The sequence below is a fragment of the Marmota flaviventris genome, chromosome 14 (assembly GCF_047511675.1).
Source record: "Marmota flaviventris isolate mMarFla1 chromosome 14, mMarFla1.hap1, whole genome shotgun sequence".
NCBI classification, from domain to species: Eukaryota; Metazoa; Chordata; class Mammalia; order Rodentia; family Sciuridae; genus Marmota; species Marmota flaviventris.
Window position 1 is genome coordinate 78,183,920 of NC_092511.1, and position 19,131 is coordinate 78,203,050.

Sequence of the window (19,131 nt, forward strand, 5' to 3'; positions counted from 1 at the left end):
AAAAGGAAAATAAAGTGTTATTGCTTTGCTACCAAAAGAGAGACACAGGGGACTCTTTTCCCAGAGACTGTGATTCCAATTGCCAGGTAAACAGAGGACCTTTAATGCAGTGGATCATAGACTACCCTCTAGCTGTGCCCTGCCAGGAGTCACAATTCCCTTGTAGCCTTGAGAAAGTTATTTCTTAGAACTTATTGTGCCAGCCTTGAAGTCTGGATTTCTCAGTTCCTGTGGTGCATGAGCTGAAGGACATTCACCTGGCTTAAGTCCTGACTTAAGACAAAAGTTTAATCTAAATTTTCCCATAATTTGGGAGGCAGAGAGGGAGAAGAGAAAGGAGAAAATAAGTGAGTTTTAAAATAAGCCACCATCATAGAGCAGCAACAATTATGTTTAAAGCATAGAGTGAACTCTCTTACATTCCCAGAGAGAAGCAAATCAAACACCTGGCAGGAGGGAGAGGTGGGGTTGATGAAGAATAGAAAACTCAGTTCCAGCTGGGTATTCTGGTGGATGCCAGCCAGCCAGGGACTCACTGAGGCAAAGTGGTTACAAGTGGAGGGTCAGCCCAGGGAACTTAGTGAAATCATGAAAGATCAAAATTATAGGAGGATTGCAGATGTGGCTCAGTTGTGTAGTACCCCTGGGTTAAGTCTTTAATACCACATAAAAAATTCAAATGTCATGGGGCTGGAGTTGTGGCTCAGTGATAGAGCACTCACCTAGCATGGGTGGGGCATTGGGTTTTCTCCTCAGCACCACATAAAGATAAATAAGTAAAGGTATTGTGTCCATCTACAACTAAAAAAAAAAATAAAAATAAAAAAATTCAAATGTCAGATCAAAGAATCCTTTAACATGAAGCCAGCATGTACTTAAGAGGGTTCATGGAAAAGAGTGTGTTGCCTGAGGCTGAGGTGAGTCAGACTCCCTGGGGCTGTAGGAGGAGGGACTCTTAAGCCAATTTCAGTTAACAAATATTTCTTACCACTAACAGTGAACTGGTCAGTTAATTATGAATGTTGGGGTTGTTAAGACAGGACCATTAAACTCATAATGAGGATAATATTTATTTTCCAATTGGATGCCAGGGATTGAACCCAGGGGCTCTTAACCACTGAGACACTTCTCCTGTGCTTTTTAATATTTTACTTAGAGAGAAGGTCTCATACACTTGCTTAGGGCCTCTCTAAGTTGCTGAGCCTGGATTTGAATTCATAATCCTCCTTCCTCAGCCTCTGAAGCCACCAACTCTTGGCTCAGGAAGGGAGACTCTCTAGTAAGCTGTTGTAGAAGAAGGATGGGAGAATATTTTTACTCATCTCTTAGGATTACCTACCTGCCACATCTTCTTCTGGCTCTTTCTATGCTCTGTGCATCTTTTCTATTGCTTAACTTCCTGAGTTACGAGAAGCTGGTACACATAGTCAAGTGTTTTCCTTTATTCTGAGTAGTTATTTCAAATTATTGAACATGTTAGATAGTTGTAGTTTCCCTCATTTTATAGGATGTTGACAAGAGGTGTAGTAGATGATATCCTGAAGCTTGTAACTGGATTCCCAGTTAGATGAAATTCTTCAGGTTTGAGCCCCAAACTTATGATATTTCCACCAAAGAGTGTGAAATTGAATTATGGGATAATGCATTGTTAGGACATTGGTTGATGTTCTGCAAATTCATACCTTTGTTAAAAGTGGATGCACAAAAAAGACATCATTGGTCAGGACGGTAAGCTGACTCTAGCTATGTGGTCAGTGATGAGAAATGTGACCCTGGAAGAGGGAGCATTTGCACACTGTGAAATAGGGACATACAGTACACTTACACCTGTGACTCCGTGTCCAGAAAGAAGACACAGGGGTGGGGGGTTGGGCTTTGCCAGCTTTTGAAGGCCAGAGTGAAGCTGTGCCAAATTGCAGAGGTCCCCTGTGAGCAGCAAACTGGCTGAGAAGGCTGCAGCCAAGATTCTGTCATTCTGACGCCACTCAGCCAGGGTTTGGATGCCCCTTCTGGCACTCTGTGCCTCTGTGGGCCTGATACTCTTCCCAATCGTGGACTCTGGGTGGGATCTGCTCAATCAGGCCTGCAGTCAGAAAGGAGGCGCTGTCCTTAGACAGGTGTATCTGTCCTGCCTCCAGAGCTCTTGTGAGGCCCAAGAGGCTTTCCTGGGGCCTGTATCACCCTTTGAACTGAAAGTCATGCAAGAATTCTAGGAAGGTGCTAGGATTCCTAGAATGCCAGAAAATGTAGAATCTTCTCAACTTGGTACTGTTGGAGGGACTGTGTCCTGCCTAAAATTAGCTCCCGATGCAGGTGATTTAAGCACTGCTGTGGCATTGTGGACCTTTGACTCCTCTGGACCATGGAATGAAAGACTAGCCAGCAGCTGGAACCTCTGGGCATTGTGTCCCCACAAGAGCCACCGTTGGGCATCTCTAGGTCTCCCCAGTTTGTGCAGAGTACACAAGCGTCGTCCTGGGAGAAGCCTCCTTGGTGGATGTGGTTCCTGTGTGGGAGGCACTGTCTTAACTGCAGACATCAGCTCTTCCTTTCTCCCCAGAGTTGTTCATTTTTTCTGATTCTTCCACAATGTGAGAGGCAGGACCTCAAAACTTAGACCTGGTTCTCTCTATAGCTGCTCTCAGGGCTGATAACAAATCCTTCATTTTTTAGTTTCTTTCACAGGTTCCAAAATATCAATTTTTCCTTTGCAGTTTGCAGTTATTAACAGTTTTTACCCATGCAGTATTTGAAGATGATCCAGTATTCTAATTGCCATATACTCCTAGCTAATGGATGATACCTTTGAAAATGTTTGTTTCCAGGAGGTTAATTTTTAACATGAGAGGACAGCAGAGAATAATCACCAGACTCTGCTTGACAGAATTTTTGTGCTGTAATGCGTTCTGTTGTCATATATAAAAAATTAATTTTTAAAAAAGTTTTGTGCCTTCCTCTTTTCTTAGGCACAGTCATATTTCCCCCATATCTTTGACAAGTATTCTGGTTTATAACAGGGTTGTCTCCAAAATCTCACCTGTTGAAACATGGTCCCCAAATGCAGAAAGGTGGAGAGATGGGCTTTTATGCTATGACTATATCATGGAGGCTCTGACTTCTTCTGTGGACCAGTCCACTAACAACTGATTGGACTACTGGGAAGAGAACTAGTTGGAGGACATAGATCACTGGGGTAGTTCTGAACAGAATCATCTTCTCCCAGCACCTTCCTCCTTCTCTGCTGCCTGGCTGCCATGAGCCGAACAGCTTTTCGCCATGTTCTTCTTCCCTGATGTTTTTGTCTTGGAGTGAGACTACCATGGCCTGAGTGCTGTGAAACTGTGAGCTGAAATAAATGTTTCCACTCCTAAGTTGTTATTTTAGCTATTTAGGTCACCAAAATGAAAAGCTCACTATAATGGAAATGTTAATAGGTGGCATGTCCTTATCCAGCGTCCTATTTTTTCACTAGTGCTGGATTTCAGAATTGCCTGGGGATGGCACTTGGTACCCAGGGGGTATTAGATTGTCTATAGATCTCTTAGATCATCTATAAAGCATCACCTCCTGGCCATCTCTTCCTAGATGACAGACTGAGGATTGTGGTGCAGCCTTGAGGGAAAAACTGGTTGTCCTAGAATAAATGAGAGAGGCGTCTCCTTTGTCCATTTTATCTACACCTGTAACTCCTTGGAACATGAGTATTTTCCCCATAACCTCCACTTTATGGAGATTTTTGGTGGCCTACAGATTGGATCATGGTGTTGAAGGGGAAATACAGAATTCATTCTCCTCTGTGTTTTCTCTGAATTATGAGTGTAAGGAAAACACCCCAAAGTTAAAGGAAAACCCTCACTCTTCAGGTGTACAGGAATCTATAATGTACCTTGTGAGTAAAAATAGGGATGAGAGAAGGTCCAAGCTGACATAAAAACTTGGGTCTGACTTGTCTGTTTTACAGTCAGCTCTGCTCTTCCCGGGCTTGTCATTTTGAAAAGCTGTCTTTACTTACTTCAGCTTCAACTTTTTTCCCTATCTGTAAAATGTGTTTATTTGTAGAGCTTCAAACATAAGCAAACATATGAAAAGTTACAGGATAGAGTTGGATTTTAAGAAAAGGAAGTCAGCATTATGTTACTTTGTTTAAATGTTTTATTGTCTTCTTTTCTGGAGTATCCTTTATACGTTTCTCATGTGCTCTGTGTTTTGGGAAGTGCTTTCAAATAGCATTAGTTTTGGAAATTTTACCAGAAATAATAAATAGGGAAAATCTCTCTTTCATTATGACTAAGAAAAAATAACTGCAGTTTTTCAAAATTGAGTGTTAGGTGCATAGATGAATTTCAGATTCACCAAGTCATTAGTTCCTTGTCCATGGAGGCCTGTGACAGTCAAAATGTCATAGATCTTGGGGCTGGGGCTGTAGCTCAGTGGCAGAGTGTTTGCCCAGCATATGTGAGGCACTGGTTTGATCCTCAGCCCATATAAAAATAAATTAATAAGCAAAGATATTGTGTCCCTCTACAATTTAAAAATATTTTTTAAAAACCATAGACCTTATTATCTGGATGTTCGAGTTTAATACAAAGTCATGTGAGATGAGGTTTGTCAAATCCTAGAATTATACACAGGATTTATGTTTTAGTAAATGATTTGTTATCATGGAGATAGCAACCAAATATCACATTTATTTTTTTGAAAAAAGATGGATGGTCTTGGTTTTCCTATTGTGACATGAATGTAAGTGCTTTACATATTTGTTGCCTCCTGTGGACATAACACTGAGTTTGGATGGGCATGGTGGGTGGTTTATGCCTGGGAAGGCAGCTACTCAGGAGGCTAATTGCACATTTGAGATCAGCCTTGGCAGATAAGAGAGACCATGTCTCAAAATAAAAAATAAAAAAATGTTATGATTGTTGGTTGTGGTAAATCTGTAATTAGTCTCTGGATTCAATCCTAACTACAAGACAAAATCCCACTGAGTATTAATACTTTTACCCATTAAGTTGTGAATATTCAACTTTAACTCCTTAAAATATATAAGCTCATATATGCCTCCTATGTTGGGGGCTTTGTTCTTACACTTTCTTCTGAGCCACGCTATGTATGCATGACCTGCAGACTTCAAAAGGTTTTCTTTTTGACAGATAAACAGTGGAAAATCTTGGTCTCCTAGATTTGTTGATGGTTTTGGATCATTAGATTTGTTAAAAAGTGAGCCATGCTTTGTTTCCTTCCCATCTGAATGCTCTATCATCTACAAATGCACAAGTGTTAATAAAACATGCATTCGTTGCCCCTAATATCTTAGTAAGTCCTAAAAAAACCCAGAATGATTACAAGAAACTGTAACTCTAGAATTCCAAAAAAAAATCTACTGAAGTACACTATTATGACATTTTGTTTGATTTGCCCACTGAGGTCACAGCAGTGATGTGTCCTTTTATGTTTATTGACACTTCATATAAATATGTTCCATTACAGCTGTTTTAACCTTATTTGCTGGTATTAATACTGTCTGCCTAATTTTCCCTCTAAAGTAAATTTTTTCTCTTTGTCTTTAGGTATCTTGGTAGAATATTTCTAAATAATCTACATAAACCATCATATTTGAAACAGAAAATTCTTCTTTCTTAATATTTTTTTCACCTTACTTTGGGGAAAGCAGCCTCAGCCTTGTCACCAGAGACACTGGCTCTATTGTGGAGCTCCTGGAGAGACCACCACCCTGGTGGCTTTCATCTCATCCCCCTGCAGCTCACAGCTGTATACCTCATAACTTCCTTGAATTCTCAGTGAAAGGAACAAGATCTCATCTTTCCAGAGTCTGAAAATTATAAAGTGTACCTCAAAATAAAATTTCAATGACAGGGAAAATGTTACATACACAGGACTCAGTAACTATGGCTCTTATTTTATCACCTACCCTTAAGTGTGTAAATCTCAACAATGTCTTCTAAGATAATATGCATCCAAGTTGAAGTGTACGTTTTACAAAGTGGAATGACTTGTCTTTATTTCCATGAAAGTCTTCCTGGGTGAGCAGAGTTCCCCTCCAGAGTCCCCAGCTAATCAGAGTTCCTAACTGTGTAATTCCCTTGCCTTACAGAGTATCTTTTGGGAGCTTCTTTTCTTAGTGAATGAGTTTCAGATCCTTACTTTGAAGAAAAAGTTGACATTCCTGTGTGCATACATGGATCATAAATATCATTGATCAACCCGATCTTGTTTCTTCCTAATATGTTTCTATTAGTCTTCTCATTTACAATAAATGTTGTGTTCTTAAAATTTTTCTAGTGTTCACATGTTATCTTGACTTTAATTTTTCCTCTCTTTTTGTATTAGAGGTCAAATAAAAGTGGGTAAAAATTAGGCTATACTATTTTTGGGTGTTTGACAAAATGTCATAAATATTGAACACCATTACTGCTATCATATTCTTTTGGTTTTCTCCATTAAGACATGAAAAACTCTTACAGTGAGAAGTATATATTTGAAACGGTCAAGAAGGATTGTTGTTGATCATTGGTATTTTAATAAAAATACATAAGTCACTTAGAATACTTGAACTTAAATTCATCAATGATGTTTTCCCTAGAGTTGTCTACCTCATTGCTATTCAAGAATTCTCTTGGCGTGCTGGGATTGTGGCTCAGTGGTAGAGTGCTCACCTCACATTCATGAGGCACTGGGTTTGATCCTCAGTACCACATAAAAATAAAATAAAGATATTGTGTCCCCACAACTAAAAAATATATACTAAAAAAAAAAAAGAAGAAGAATTATCTTGGCCCACTGGCCCTAGTATCAGTAGATTGGGATTATTGCTATATAGTCAGAAAACCAGTTCCATCCCAGAACTACTGAACCTGAGTCTGAATCTCTGATTCATGGTTGTGCATTACAAATTTGAGAATCACTCTTTTTACTTACCATGATTTTCTTATCTGAGAAATATACAATTTATCTTATGGTATATAAAATTGCATTTAAAATGTATATTCTTGTGTTGATGACATAATCTTACCTTTTATTTCACAAAAGTGGAGTATATACACTTTTTTTGACTTATGATACTCTTTCCTCAGAGTTAGAGAATATCACTGTGTTACCAAGTATTTTCTTGAATAATTAAAGTCACTTACCAACTTGAGAACCAGTTCTACTAACTCTCATTTTATTTTCAGTCAACTTACAAGCTATGTGAATGATCAAATGGTCAACGTGCTGTTAATTTATCTATTCTTATTTCAGGAACTGTTGACATTCAGGGATGTGGCCATTGATTTCTCTGAAGAGGAATGGGAATGCCTAGAATCTGCTCAGAGGACTTTATACAGAGATGTGATGCTAGAGACCTACAGAAACCTGGTCTTCCTGGGTGAGCAGAGCTTCCCTTCAGAATTCCTAATTATATAGTTTTCTTCCTTTGCAGAATATCTTTTGGGAGCTTCTGTTCTTAATGAATAAGTTTCAGATTCTGTCATTCAAGAAAAAGGCTCAGGCTGTTTTCGTTACAGAGAAGAAAATATTAATGCCATTGTTTTTAGTCCTTATTCTTGCCTTTTCTTGAGGTGATATATACCCTTCAGGTTTACAGTAATTCAGTGATATGGAATGATGTGAGCTACACATCAAAGTCCAATTTCTCCCCTTTATGGTACCAAAATAGAATATCTGTTTTCACAGGGAGAATCCCAACAAATAGACATTACATTTTCCAATGAACACATTTCATTGTATCTAAGCCATGTTTGGGCACCTTCCTATGGAGCAGAGGTGGGTAAAAATTCATGAAGCAGAGGACACAGTTGAGAGGTCCAAAGGTCATGGAGGTAGCCAAACTTCCAAATGTTGGGGGAGAAGTCATGCCACATAAATGGTTTTCCAGAAGCTTAGGTTTGTTTCTCTTGCTATCCTACAAGGACAGGTTCTGCCCTATGTTTAGCATGCTTTCGACTTCTTTAGTCTCTTCCTCCTGTGGGGATGCCCCAATATATTGAAATAAGCAGCCCAAACACTCCCCTTTGCTTGTGAGGGTCAGCGTGATCCGACAGCATTTTCTTTATTTGGGGCATCTCTCAGAAATCTGGATACCTCTAGGTGAGGCATTGTAATTTATTAGTTTCATAAAGCAGTTTCTCTAATATCACATATATATTTATTCATTGAAATTTTCCTATCAGATTTTATTATAAATACTTACAATGAATATTTTGTGGAATTTTTTTCTGACATAAAATGAATGTCAGTGATTCACAGTGGCTGCTCATTTTGGGTATATGGTCAAGGTGAATTTTGTAGTTATATAAAAGGTTTGTAAAATAATACAACCATGGTTATTCAGAATTTTGTTGGCTAAATTTTCCTTTTCTTTCTTATTTTCTGTGTTTCATTTTCCAGGGTAAGTTTCACATTGTAGTATAGCTTTTTCCTCACATCAGTTAATGATGTTTTTATTTTTTTAACCTACATTTTATGATTCAATGGCAATTTATAATATTTCACAAATTAGGGCAATGTAAGATGAAGTTAAGATAAGCCTTATCCTTGCTTCCATTGCCAATAAATTATATTTGCCTCTATATTTTTATTTTTTGCTTTTATTGTCAATAAAATCATATTTGAGATAAAATGTACCTCATAAATTTTTCTTTTAAAGCATGTTTGGCATATGAAAATTATTGCCACTCCAGTTTCTGGTCATTCTTACATATTTTTGTCTTCACCTTGCGTCCTTAGATTTTTAATCTCCTGTGGACTGCATATATTATTTTTTATTTTTGTAAGTTTCCTTTGCTTCTTTTCTGTTTCTTCCTTTTCTTCTGACTTTAACTTGTGGTTCACTCATTTTTATGGTGACATTCTTTTGATTCCTCTTTCACTTTCCTTCATTCTATGAACATTTTAAAATTTATTTTGGCATTTATAAAATCATTTTAAGCTTACATTACATTTTAAACTGGCAACAAGGTCGTTACTGTTGTGCGCTTGGGGTAGTTGGAGGTGGGGCCCTTGGCTGTGAGGCACAGAATCCTGGTTCCCAGGCCGCCACACCCACCATCTCCACGCCATCTGCCTGACCAGCCCAGCGGTGGTTTGCATGAAGTGCTTGGGCAAGTGCTTAGAGATTGCTTGCTACAAGAACAAGCTTGCTTGTGTGTTCACATGGTACTTTCTCACCTGCCCTCCTCAGGGAAACAGACCTAGATGATGTCCTGCAAACCCACCCTGTGTTTGTAATTGTTTGTTAAGGTCAGGTTGCAAAGGAGGAGGATCTCATCAGTCCACGTGGAACAGATGCCCAACCTGAAATCTGTAAGCAGATTTTGACTAAAGGAGAGGTTCAGGTATCAGATAAAGAAGGCACCATACAGCTGCAGCAGATGTTCAGGGATATTTCAACCATTGTGGCGGACAGGTGTGTCAACCCAGAAACAAAAGACCATACACCGTTGTCCTTGTTGGGAGAGCCATGAAGGACATCCACTATTCAGTCAAACCCAACAAGAGTACAACACATTGGGCTTTGGAAGGGATAAGGCAGCTGAAGGAGAAAACGAAGATGGAAGGTGGTCACATGAGGCCTGGGTTCTTTCCTCCAGTGAATGAAGGGAAGAAGCTGAAGGAGAGTGCAGGCCTTTGGTCAAGGTTATAGAAAGTGAAAACTACAGCCAGCAGCTAGAAATTGTGTGTAGGGCTGACCAAGGCTGCTTCCGAGAAATTGCTAATAAAAAAGGAAACAAAAGGCAAAGGTGCGTTGGAAGTACACAGTTTGAGAGAGGAGAAATTTGAATGACACTCATCAGTCTCTTTGGCTATTAAAAACAAACAAACAAACACAAAACCACTAAACCAAATGTTTTTCTTTCTGATGACACTGTTTAATTTCAGTGATTTGCCAAAAAAAAAAAAAAAAAAAAATAAAAATAAATAAATAAAAAAAAAGGCATAATTTGACATTTTCTGACTTATACATAGAAAGACTTCCTACATGAGTATAATGTGGGAATGATTTTGTTTTAATTTTAAATTGGTGTTCTAAACAAAAACAAAAACTCAAAAGAATGAAGTCCAGAGGGTCATTTTGCTGCTGTCTTATACCTTTATAACTTTCCAAAATGAAAGCTACTTGAGACAACTCTTCTGGCTAAAAAGTTAAGTTTTGTACATTGTATAGGTAAGATTATTTGGGGAATGTCATTATGAAAAAAAGGAGTGTTTACCTGTCTTGTTTCTCTGTGATTCAGTGTGTGGGGAACTATATTGTCAGTCAAGCTGGGATGATTTATTTCTAATTCTTAAAGTTACAATATATATCAGTATAGCTAAAATTATATGTAATCAATAAAACTACTATTTATATTAAAAAAAAAAGCAAACTGACAATAAATTTTCTTCAATTTCATAACAAAAGTCAGAATATTTATTTATCCTTTGAACATTATGTTATTAATGGCAGTTTTATTTATACTGCATACCCATTAAAAGGTTTATGATAACTTTTATGTTTTTCTCTTTCAAATTCTGTTGAAAAAAGTGAGTGCTTTATGCCCAATCATTCCAGTAAAATTGAATTCTATATTGCTATATGGGTTTTCCTTGCCAGGAGAACTTTAAAATTTCATAAAAGTTCTATTGCTGTGCACATATATTTCATTTTTCAATATTAGGGGTGCACTTTACTATATTTTGAAGGACAGGTCAGTAGCTATGAAGTTTGGATAAATTTATATATTTTTAAAGTCTTTGTTTTCTTATTTTTTGAAGGTTAGTATTTTGGGTTGCAGTGTTCTTATTTGGTAATTCTGTTTTTGATGTTTTGGACACTATTACCCAGTTCCTTTTTGAGTTGAAAGGCTTCAACTAAGAAATTGACTTATAATCATATTCAAGTGCCTTTCTCAGTGGCACATCTTTTTCTTTTGGTGTTCTCAAGATTCTCTCTTTGTGAATATTGAAAAATTGAGTAAAATGTGCTTTGAGTCTTTGTGTGTGTGTGTGTGTGTGTGTGTGTGTGTGTGTGTTTCCTACTTGGGAGATAATGAGCTTCTTGAATTTTGTTATCCTATTTATTGCTCATTTCACCACATCTCCGACTTTTTATCACCACTGGAGACTTTCTTTTCCCCTGCCCTTTTTCTTAGGCCTTTTTGCTTTTTGTTTTTCATATCTCCCTTAGTCGCTGGGGCTGGCCTCAAACTCGGGATCCTCCTGGCTCAGACTCCCAAGTGGCTAGGATTATAGCTTTGCACAACCACCCCTGACTGAACACTATTACTTAATACTTTCTGCAAGTACATAACTTTTGCTTATTTCTACTAATGATTTTGGTCTGTGTTTTATTCAACATTCTGTGTTCTGGTATAATTCACTAAATTTATTTCAAATGGTTATTTAGCTTCTTTGGGTAATTCACAACTCTTACTTTCCTGATGTTCAATGCCTAGTGTTTTATTTGATTCTTGGATTAAGTCAAGTGCCCCCTTTTCTTTGTGTACTTATTATATTTTATTCGTCCATTTAAAAAAGAGTCTCTAGTAGATTAATTTTCATTTTGTAAAACAATAGGAAATTAGTAAAGAATTGAGAAATAGGCAAGCACGGTTCTGCATTCTGGTAACTTCAGGTAATTTGGACAATGTTCAAGAGAATTTTATGTTTGAGATGTGTTACACCATGTCTCAAACCATTTTAAAAGGGCTTATTTTATAAATCAGTGGTATAACAACTTTGGGCTTAATCTTAAGCATCACACATAAAAAATTAAAAGTAGAATGACCCTGTGATCCAGAAATGCACATTTTAAAGAAGTATCCAAGGGATATTAAACAAGCACATGGAAGAGATATCTCCACTACCATTTCATTGGAAGCATTGTTCACAGTAGTCAAGACAAGGACTCAAAGTTTTTGCCTATCAGTGATCGAGTGAGTAAACGATATGATATTTCTAATCAACAAAGTAACAATAGAAAAGAGATATCCTGACACTTAAAGTGACATGAGATGAATATGTAGAACTGGGCATTATGTGAAATAGACACAGTAATTTGCAGCCTCATTTGACTCAATGTGAACTTAGAAGTGCAGAGAATAAAAGGTTTACCTGCTATTGTGCTTTGGGGAGTGTTGTTCAGTCTGCAAAATATTATTGTAATGGACATAAAGTTATGAGATCCATTGTTCTCATGGTGAGTGTAATGTATTATATCTTTGTTTTTGCAGAGGGGTACCCAGTATTGAAACTAGAAGCACTGAAAAACTGAAAAACATCCCCAGTTCTTTTTTTATTTTGAGACAGGGTCTTGCTAAGTTACTTATGGTCTCGCTAAGTTGCTGAGATGGTTTTGAATTTGGAATCCTCCTGTCTCAGCCTTCCAACGTGTGGGGATTCCAGGCTTGTCCCACTGCACTGGCTAATGTATTATATTCTTGGTGAATGCTAATAGAAATGAATGCAATGTTTTCTTAGCACTGATAATATAATGTGATAATTATATAAAATAATGCATTTATTAATTAGCTAGACTTAGTCATTTCTCCACTTATTTAAATTTTAAAATACCATGATATGGGCTGGGGATGTGGCTCAAGTGGTAGCGTGCTCGCCTGGCATGCGTGCGGTCCGGGTTCGATCCTCAGCACCACATACAAACAAAGATGTTGTGTCCACCGAAAACTAAAAAATAAATATTAAAAATTCTTTAAAAAAAATACCATGATATACTTAGTAAATACATACAATTGATTTTGCCAATTAAATGATTCAGTAAATAACCAAAATTATAAAAATGAAAGACAAGTCATTTGTATTGACTGCCATGTGTTTAACTTTGTTCTGGTAATACTGATATAGGCTGTGTGGGTGGGTGCATGCATGGATGTGTATATTTTTTCCATTAAAAAGATTTATCCATATTTCTCCATATGGACCCTATGCTCTTTAGCCCTATTGAATATCTGTGTTATTGTCATCCAAAGTCCATCTCTTATATCCGGGTCTTTGTCGTGGTAGACAGAAAATGATTTTCAGACAGTCTCTAAAAAAGCCAGAAATGTTCATGTTTCACATTTCCCTTTTTTTTATTGAGAAATGAAGGGAGTTGGTAGATTTTCCCCAATTGTACGATAATGTATTCTGGAGTAGGAAGGCCTGTAGTGGATAAAAGTAACATGCATTCCTTTTCTATGGTATATATATATGGTCCTTAATTATATGCTCATCTTGAATACTGTAAATTCTCAGATGTTTTTTTTAATTCTCACAAAGTAATTTTGTCTGTCCGTTATTCTTTCACTCACATATATTTGGAGTAAGGATGGCTTTCAGTGTACTCGTCTGCCACCCTGCTGATGTCCCAACTGCAATGACTTCATGTTATATTTACAAAGTTTATTCCCAATGCAATATGTAAAATAATTATCATTTTTATTTATTTCAGCCATGACCTCTCATCATACCCAGAAAATTTCACCAGAGCCTGGCATAGAAAATTTATTTAAAAAAGTGATACAGAGAAGATGTGGAAATTGTGACCTTGACTTTTTACAACAAAAGAAAGTATGGGACATTGCAGGTGAGAATGAAGGTCAGAAATCATACTATAAAGAACAAGACCAATTAGTAGTGACTGTCCATAATGAAAATTCTACTGTCAACAGAACTCAAGAACATTTAATAGCTCAAGAAAGTATTCAATTTATAACTAAAGGCCAAGTTTCTAAAAGTGATCACTTAGAAAATTTCATTGGAAACCATCCATTACTCTGCAATGAACAAAGAATGTCTTCTTGTGCCCAGACATACATCTATAAGGATTGTGGAGAGGCCCCTGTTTACTCATTACTGCTTAATCTAAATTCAGATATAAATTTCAGGAAAGTGTGCAACACACATAATGAAACAAACAACACCTTTAGTCAGGTCTCTACTGTAAGCAATTACCAATGTGCTTCTGTTAAAGAAAACAATTGTGAATGTAGCAAAACACAGAAGAACTCTGGCTCTGGTTGCAATATGAGAGAACATCAGCTTGGTCATTGTGCACAGAACCCTTACAGAGATGATGAATGTGGGAATGTCTTTCCTCAGTGCTCAAAGCTGATGAGCCATCCAAGTACTCAGGGCCAAGAGGCGCCTTGCAAATGTGAGGAATGTGAGAGAGCTTCTAACCCAGCTGCTAGCCTTCCTCAATACAGTGGAGCACATCCTGGAAGGGAGCCCCCCAAATTTAAGGAGTGTGTCCAAGCAAGGAGTTGCTCACCCCTTTCTAAACACCACAGGTACCATAGCAGTGACCAACACTACAAATTTAAAGAATGTGGCACAACTTTTAGTCAAGAACCATCCCCTGGTAAGCACCATAGAATTCATACTGGAGAGAAACCCTACAAATGTGAAGAATGTGGCAAATCCTTTAAAAATTGTTCAAACTTTTCTAAACACCTCAGATGCCATAGCAATGAGGAAACCTACAAATGTAAAGAATGTGGAAAAGTTTTTAAGAAGTTTTCAACTCTTACTCAACACAAAAGAATTCATACAGGAGAGAAGCCCCACAAGTGTGAAGAATGTGGCAAAGTTCTTACTCGAAGAGCATACCTTACACAACACCAGAGAATTCACACAGGAGAGAAGCCCTACAAGTGTGAAACATGTGGCAAAGCTTTTAATCAAAGATCACACCTTACTCAACACCAGAGACTTCATACTGGAAAGCATCCCTACAAATGTGAAGAATGTGGGAAAGGTTTTAATCAAACCTCAGATCTTACTGAACACCAGAGGATTCATACAGGAGAGAAGCCCTACAAATGTGAAGAATGTGGGAAATGTTTTACTCGAAGAGGTTACCTTCCTCAGCACCAGAGATTTCATAGTAAAGAGAAGCCCTACAAATGTGAAAAATGTGGCAAAGGTTTTAGTCAAAGAGCTTGCCTTACTCAACACCAGAGAATTCATACAGGAGAGAAGCCCTACAAATGTGAAGAATGTGGGAAAGGTTTTAATCAAAGCTCAAACCTTACAAAACACCAGAGAATTCATACAGGAGAGAAACCCTACAAATGTGAAGAATGTGGCAAAGGTTTTACTCGAAGAGCATGCCTTACTCAACACCAGAGAATTCATACCGGAAAGCATCCCTACAAATGTGAAGAATGTGGGAAAGGTTTTAATCTAACCTCAGAACTTACCCAACACCAGAGAATTCATACAGGGGAGAAGCCCTACAAATGTGAAGAATGTGGCAAATGTTTTACTCGAAGAGGTTACCTTCCTCAGCACCAGAGATTTCATACTAAAGAGAAGCCCTACAAATGTGAACAATGTGGGAAAGGCTTTAATCAAACCTCAGACCTTACTAAACACCAGAGAATTCATACAGGAGAGAAACCCTACAAATGTGAAGAATGTGGGAAGTGTTTTACTCAAACACAAAATCTTACTGAACACCAGAGAATTCATACAGGGGAGAAGCCCTACAAATGTGAACAGTGTTGGAAAGGTTTTACTCGAAGAACACATCTTACTCGACACCAGAGAATTCATAATGGAGAGAAGCCCTACAAATATAAGGAATCTAACAAAGCTTTTAAGGATCCTTTGTCCTTTACTAAACACCAGAGTGTTCATGCAGGAGAGAATGGAAGTCCCAACCATAGCACCCCAGAGCACCTGCTGGCTTTCCTGCACATGCTACAAGTGCCCAGAGCCCTGGATTGCCACGCATTTCAGTAGCAACTAACCCCACACCAGCCACCTTCCCATGTGGGCAGTTTTGCAGGGCTGCTGACCCACAGGGAGGGAAGATTTTTTTTTCCTTTCTTTCTTTCTTGGTGAGGACATTTGATTTTATTTCTTTCTGTCCATCTAAATTTCTTTCTGTCAGCATTGCTGCCTTCCTTTTTTTCCATGTTTCCCTCCCTCCCATCACTTTCCCTCTTCTACCGTCTTGTCTTTATATTTTTTCTTCTCTTAAATGTAAGTCCTCTGTGGATGAATGTAAAAATCATTCATCTCCCTAGCCGTCCTCCTGCAAGATTCCATATGCCCCTGATGAGTGTGTTCCTGTCACCTTCCTGCTCATTTATTATCTGCACTGAGTTTGTACACCAGGTTGAGAGTTTATCTCTATCTCCTGCTTCCCTCTTGAAGTAGGAAAAAAGGCTGACTTCAAGAGGCTGCTAAATATAATATTTCCTGTTTGTACTTTGTGTGTGTGTGTGTGTGTGTGTGTGTGTTTGTGTGTGTGTGGCCAGGCCCAATCTCACAATCTCTGAATTAAATAGGGTAAAAGGTAGAATTGCCCATGGCACAAAGATTCTTTTTTTTATTTTCTAGCACTTCTTTGCTGCCTGAGGGACTTTCTGCAGATATACCTTCCTTGTGTCCAGGAAAAGCTGAGCAACAGTGTAACCTGATACAACTCCCAGCTGAGCCTAGGAACCTTTCCTCAACACATGAGCCGAAACACATAAACTACAGTCACCAGAAAGAGAACAGTATTGCCTTATTTTCATGATTCCCAGTTTTACTAATAATGCTGATTAGTTGCCAAAGAAAATCATTCCTTAGGCCTTAAGCCTTGCAGAATAATTCCTTTAGGACAAGGTACTGCCACTCCCTGACAGACCTCCAATAGGATACAGAGCCATCCCAAACCCGACATTGAACTTGGATAATTGGAATGTGGACTGTGTTTCCCTCTGAGTCAATAAAACACATGAAGAGGGCTGGGGATGGAGCTCAGGGGCAGAGTGCCTGTGGGTTTAAGGCCTAGCATTATAAACAAGACCAGTCACCTTCCTTCATACTGGAAGGAAGAAAAGGAGAAGAGTGGAAAATACATTCTAGGACTTGACATAACACTCCCAGACATAAAATAGTGTGAGACCTAAGCTGGCACTGAATTAAACATTAAAAGCGACCTTGACTCTGTGTGTCTTGATGGCTCACCTGTAGAAATAAAACAAATTCCCAACCAGGTCTAACTCCCAGACCTTTACAAAGGGCGCAGAGGAGATTTCTGTCCCCACTGAATTTGCAGCCCCTGCAATGAGGCCTTTAGAAGAAGGAGCTCAGGAGGGGAGAGAAACACCCACTGGCAGCATGGGCTTTGCACCCTTGGAACTGGGGTGGACAGCAGTGTTTGCTCTCCAGAGGAGATGGAATGACTGGCCTTTGTCACTCCCACCCTCCCTGAGACAATGATTGCAGAACACTCACAGCTGGTGAAGAAACCCAGGGTGCCCTGGAGAATGGTGGTGTACTATGGAGAATTAGATAAAGTGTTGCCTTCTCTGCTTGTAGCACTTCTCACTGTGCAGGAATTGGACAGGCGTAGCCCAGACACCTCCCCAGCAATGTGGGGACATACTTCAGAAAAGGAGGGCTTTGCACACTAGTTTCTTATCCCATGTGCTCCAGGAAAATGTAAGGCTGGTGCAGTATGCACCTGAGGAGGCAGCAGGAACTTCTGATGAGCTGACAGAGCCATCATCCCTCATGGAAGGAGCAGCCCCAGTGGGTGACAGTTCTTGGTACACTGACTGGTTCAGCAGAGGCCGTGGGACCAGTGGACTCCCATTGCTACACAGCCCTCCATGGACACCTTAGGATGTGTTGGAGGCATAGGGCAGAGCAGCCAGTCGGCTGTTCCATGCCTTATGTGCTAGAAATAGTGGGGTCCTGGGTGCCCCAGGAGACCAAAAAAACATTCTAATCAAGTCTGTCACCAGGGCAAGAATTTTACTTCCATGCACATAATTTTTATTTTTATATGTCCATTCCTTTTAAGGTTTTTTTTTTTTTTTTTTTTTTTTTTTTGCGAGGGGCAGGAAAATGATGATTTAAAAGGTTAACAAGATTCGTTTGACTGGAACTGGACTGTTCCTGACTTAATTTCTGGGAGACCCAGAGGCAGGTCTCCTCTCCCTGGAGGCCTCAATGCTGAGTGACCTCCAGGGAGCCAGAAGGTGTCTCCCTGGCCTGCCCATCAGCTCATTTGAGGATCAGATGCTCCTTGGAGACTACAATGGACACTAGGCTTGATGGTCATCAAGTGGCGTCACTGTGGTGCCTTGAGGCCACATAGTCGCAGCATAGACCTCTTCAACAGTCATTTTAATCAGGAGGGAGGATGGCCAAATTCAGGGTGGCCAAGCAGAAGAGATCCTCGGGGAAGCTGTATATGCGCAGAGAGATGAGGCGCTGTGCTTACCAGGCTGGATTAGGGTGATATTTAATAATGAAAAGTGACAGCATTGGGAAGGGGAGGGGCAATGGAGATGGCTGGCTGAATTCTGTGTGAGGACCCCGCCTGTGCATTGGGGGCCTGACCTGCCCGCTAGGCTCGGCATGGGCCCACAGTGAGCTGCACCAGCCAGGGACCCTGCTGTTCAATCAGGAGCTCGTCCCTCACCTCTCGGCGCCATCATGAAGCCACAGGGAACTAGACACGGATTTGGACTTGAACAGTAAGAGTAGAAGCCGACCAAGAGATCAGCAAACAGAGTTCTTGTCCTTTCCCAGCTACCGGGGCCACCGCGAGAGACTGGCCACTCGCACGGCAGGCCCAGGAGCTGCGGGGCAACGTCGTGGGGAGCCAGGGCAGGAGGCTTCCTGATGCAGAAAAGCCTGCTCTGGACCCGGGGCATCGTGGCAGAGATCCCAGGAAGACAGGAGAGCGGGGAAGCAGGGCAAGTGCCCTTCCAGACGCCCACCTGCCCCTTGGGAGCAGTGTCTTTGCACTGTCACGGAGACAGAGGGAGGATTTCACCAAGAAGGTGACCCGCTGCAGGGTTGGGCGTGGATGGGACAGTGGGCTCTAGAGGTTCCACCGAGGCCTGGGCGGGGGCAGCGGGTCAGGCCAGCCCTGCAGCCCAGCCCATGCTCTCGGAGCCAAACACAGGGCTGGGGAGCAGCTCAGAGGTGAGGCCCCCGGGTCAACCCACGCCGGAGGGGGCGGCAGGAAGATTGCCAGACCCTCTCCTGCCATTGGGGCGGCAGTGACTAAAGAATGAACAGCAATAAGACCAGCTCTGAGGAGGGGGCAGAATGTGGGCGTTTGAAAACACAGAAATGCAGGTAAATTAAAAACTAAAACAACTCTCATGGCTGCCTCTG

General features: G+C 39.9%; 1 protein-coding gene and 1 pseudogene across 2 annotated transcripts in view; both read left to right on the forward strand.

The window, feature by feature from the left end:
* Positions 1–16,698, forward strand: part of LOC114103259 (zinc finger protein 678-like) — a 38,647-nt gene extending 21,949 nt beyond the window's left edge. Inside the window, exons 3-4 of one of the 2 annotated variants that reach the window (XM_071601807.1) lie at positions 7,258–7,384; positions 13,448–16,698. In XM_071601807.1, coding sequence (XP_071457908.1) covers positions 7,258–7,384; positions 13,448–15,744 — 2,424 coding nt within the window. In that variant the 3' untranslated portion in view covers positions 15,745–16,698. The remainder of the gene's footprint in view (positions 1–7,257; positions 7,385–13,447) is intronic. The other variant, XM_071601808.1, reaches the window with a different exon arrangement.
* On the forward strand, positions 7,754–9,903 carry LOC114103233 (ribosome maturation protein SBDS-like; annotated as a pseudogene).
* Positions 16,699–19,131: the final 2,433 nt, after the last annotated feature.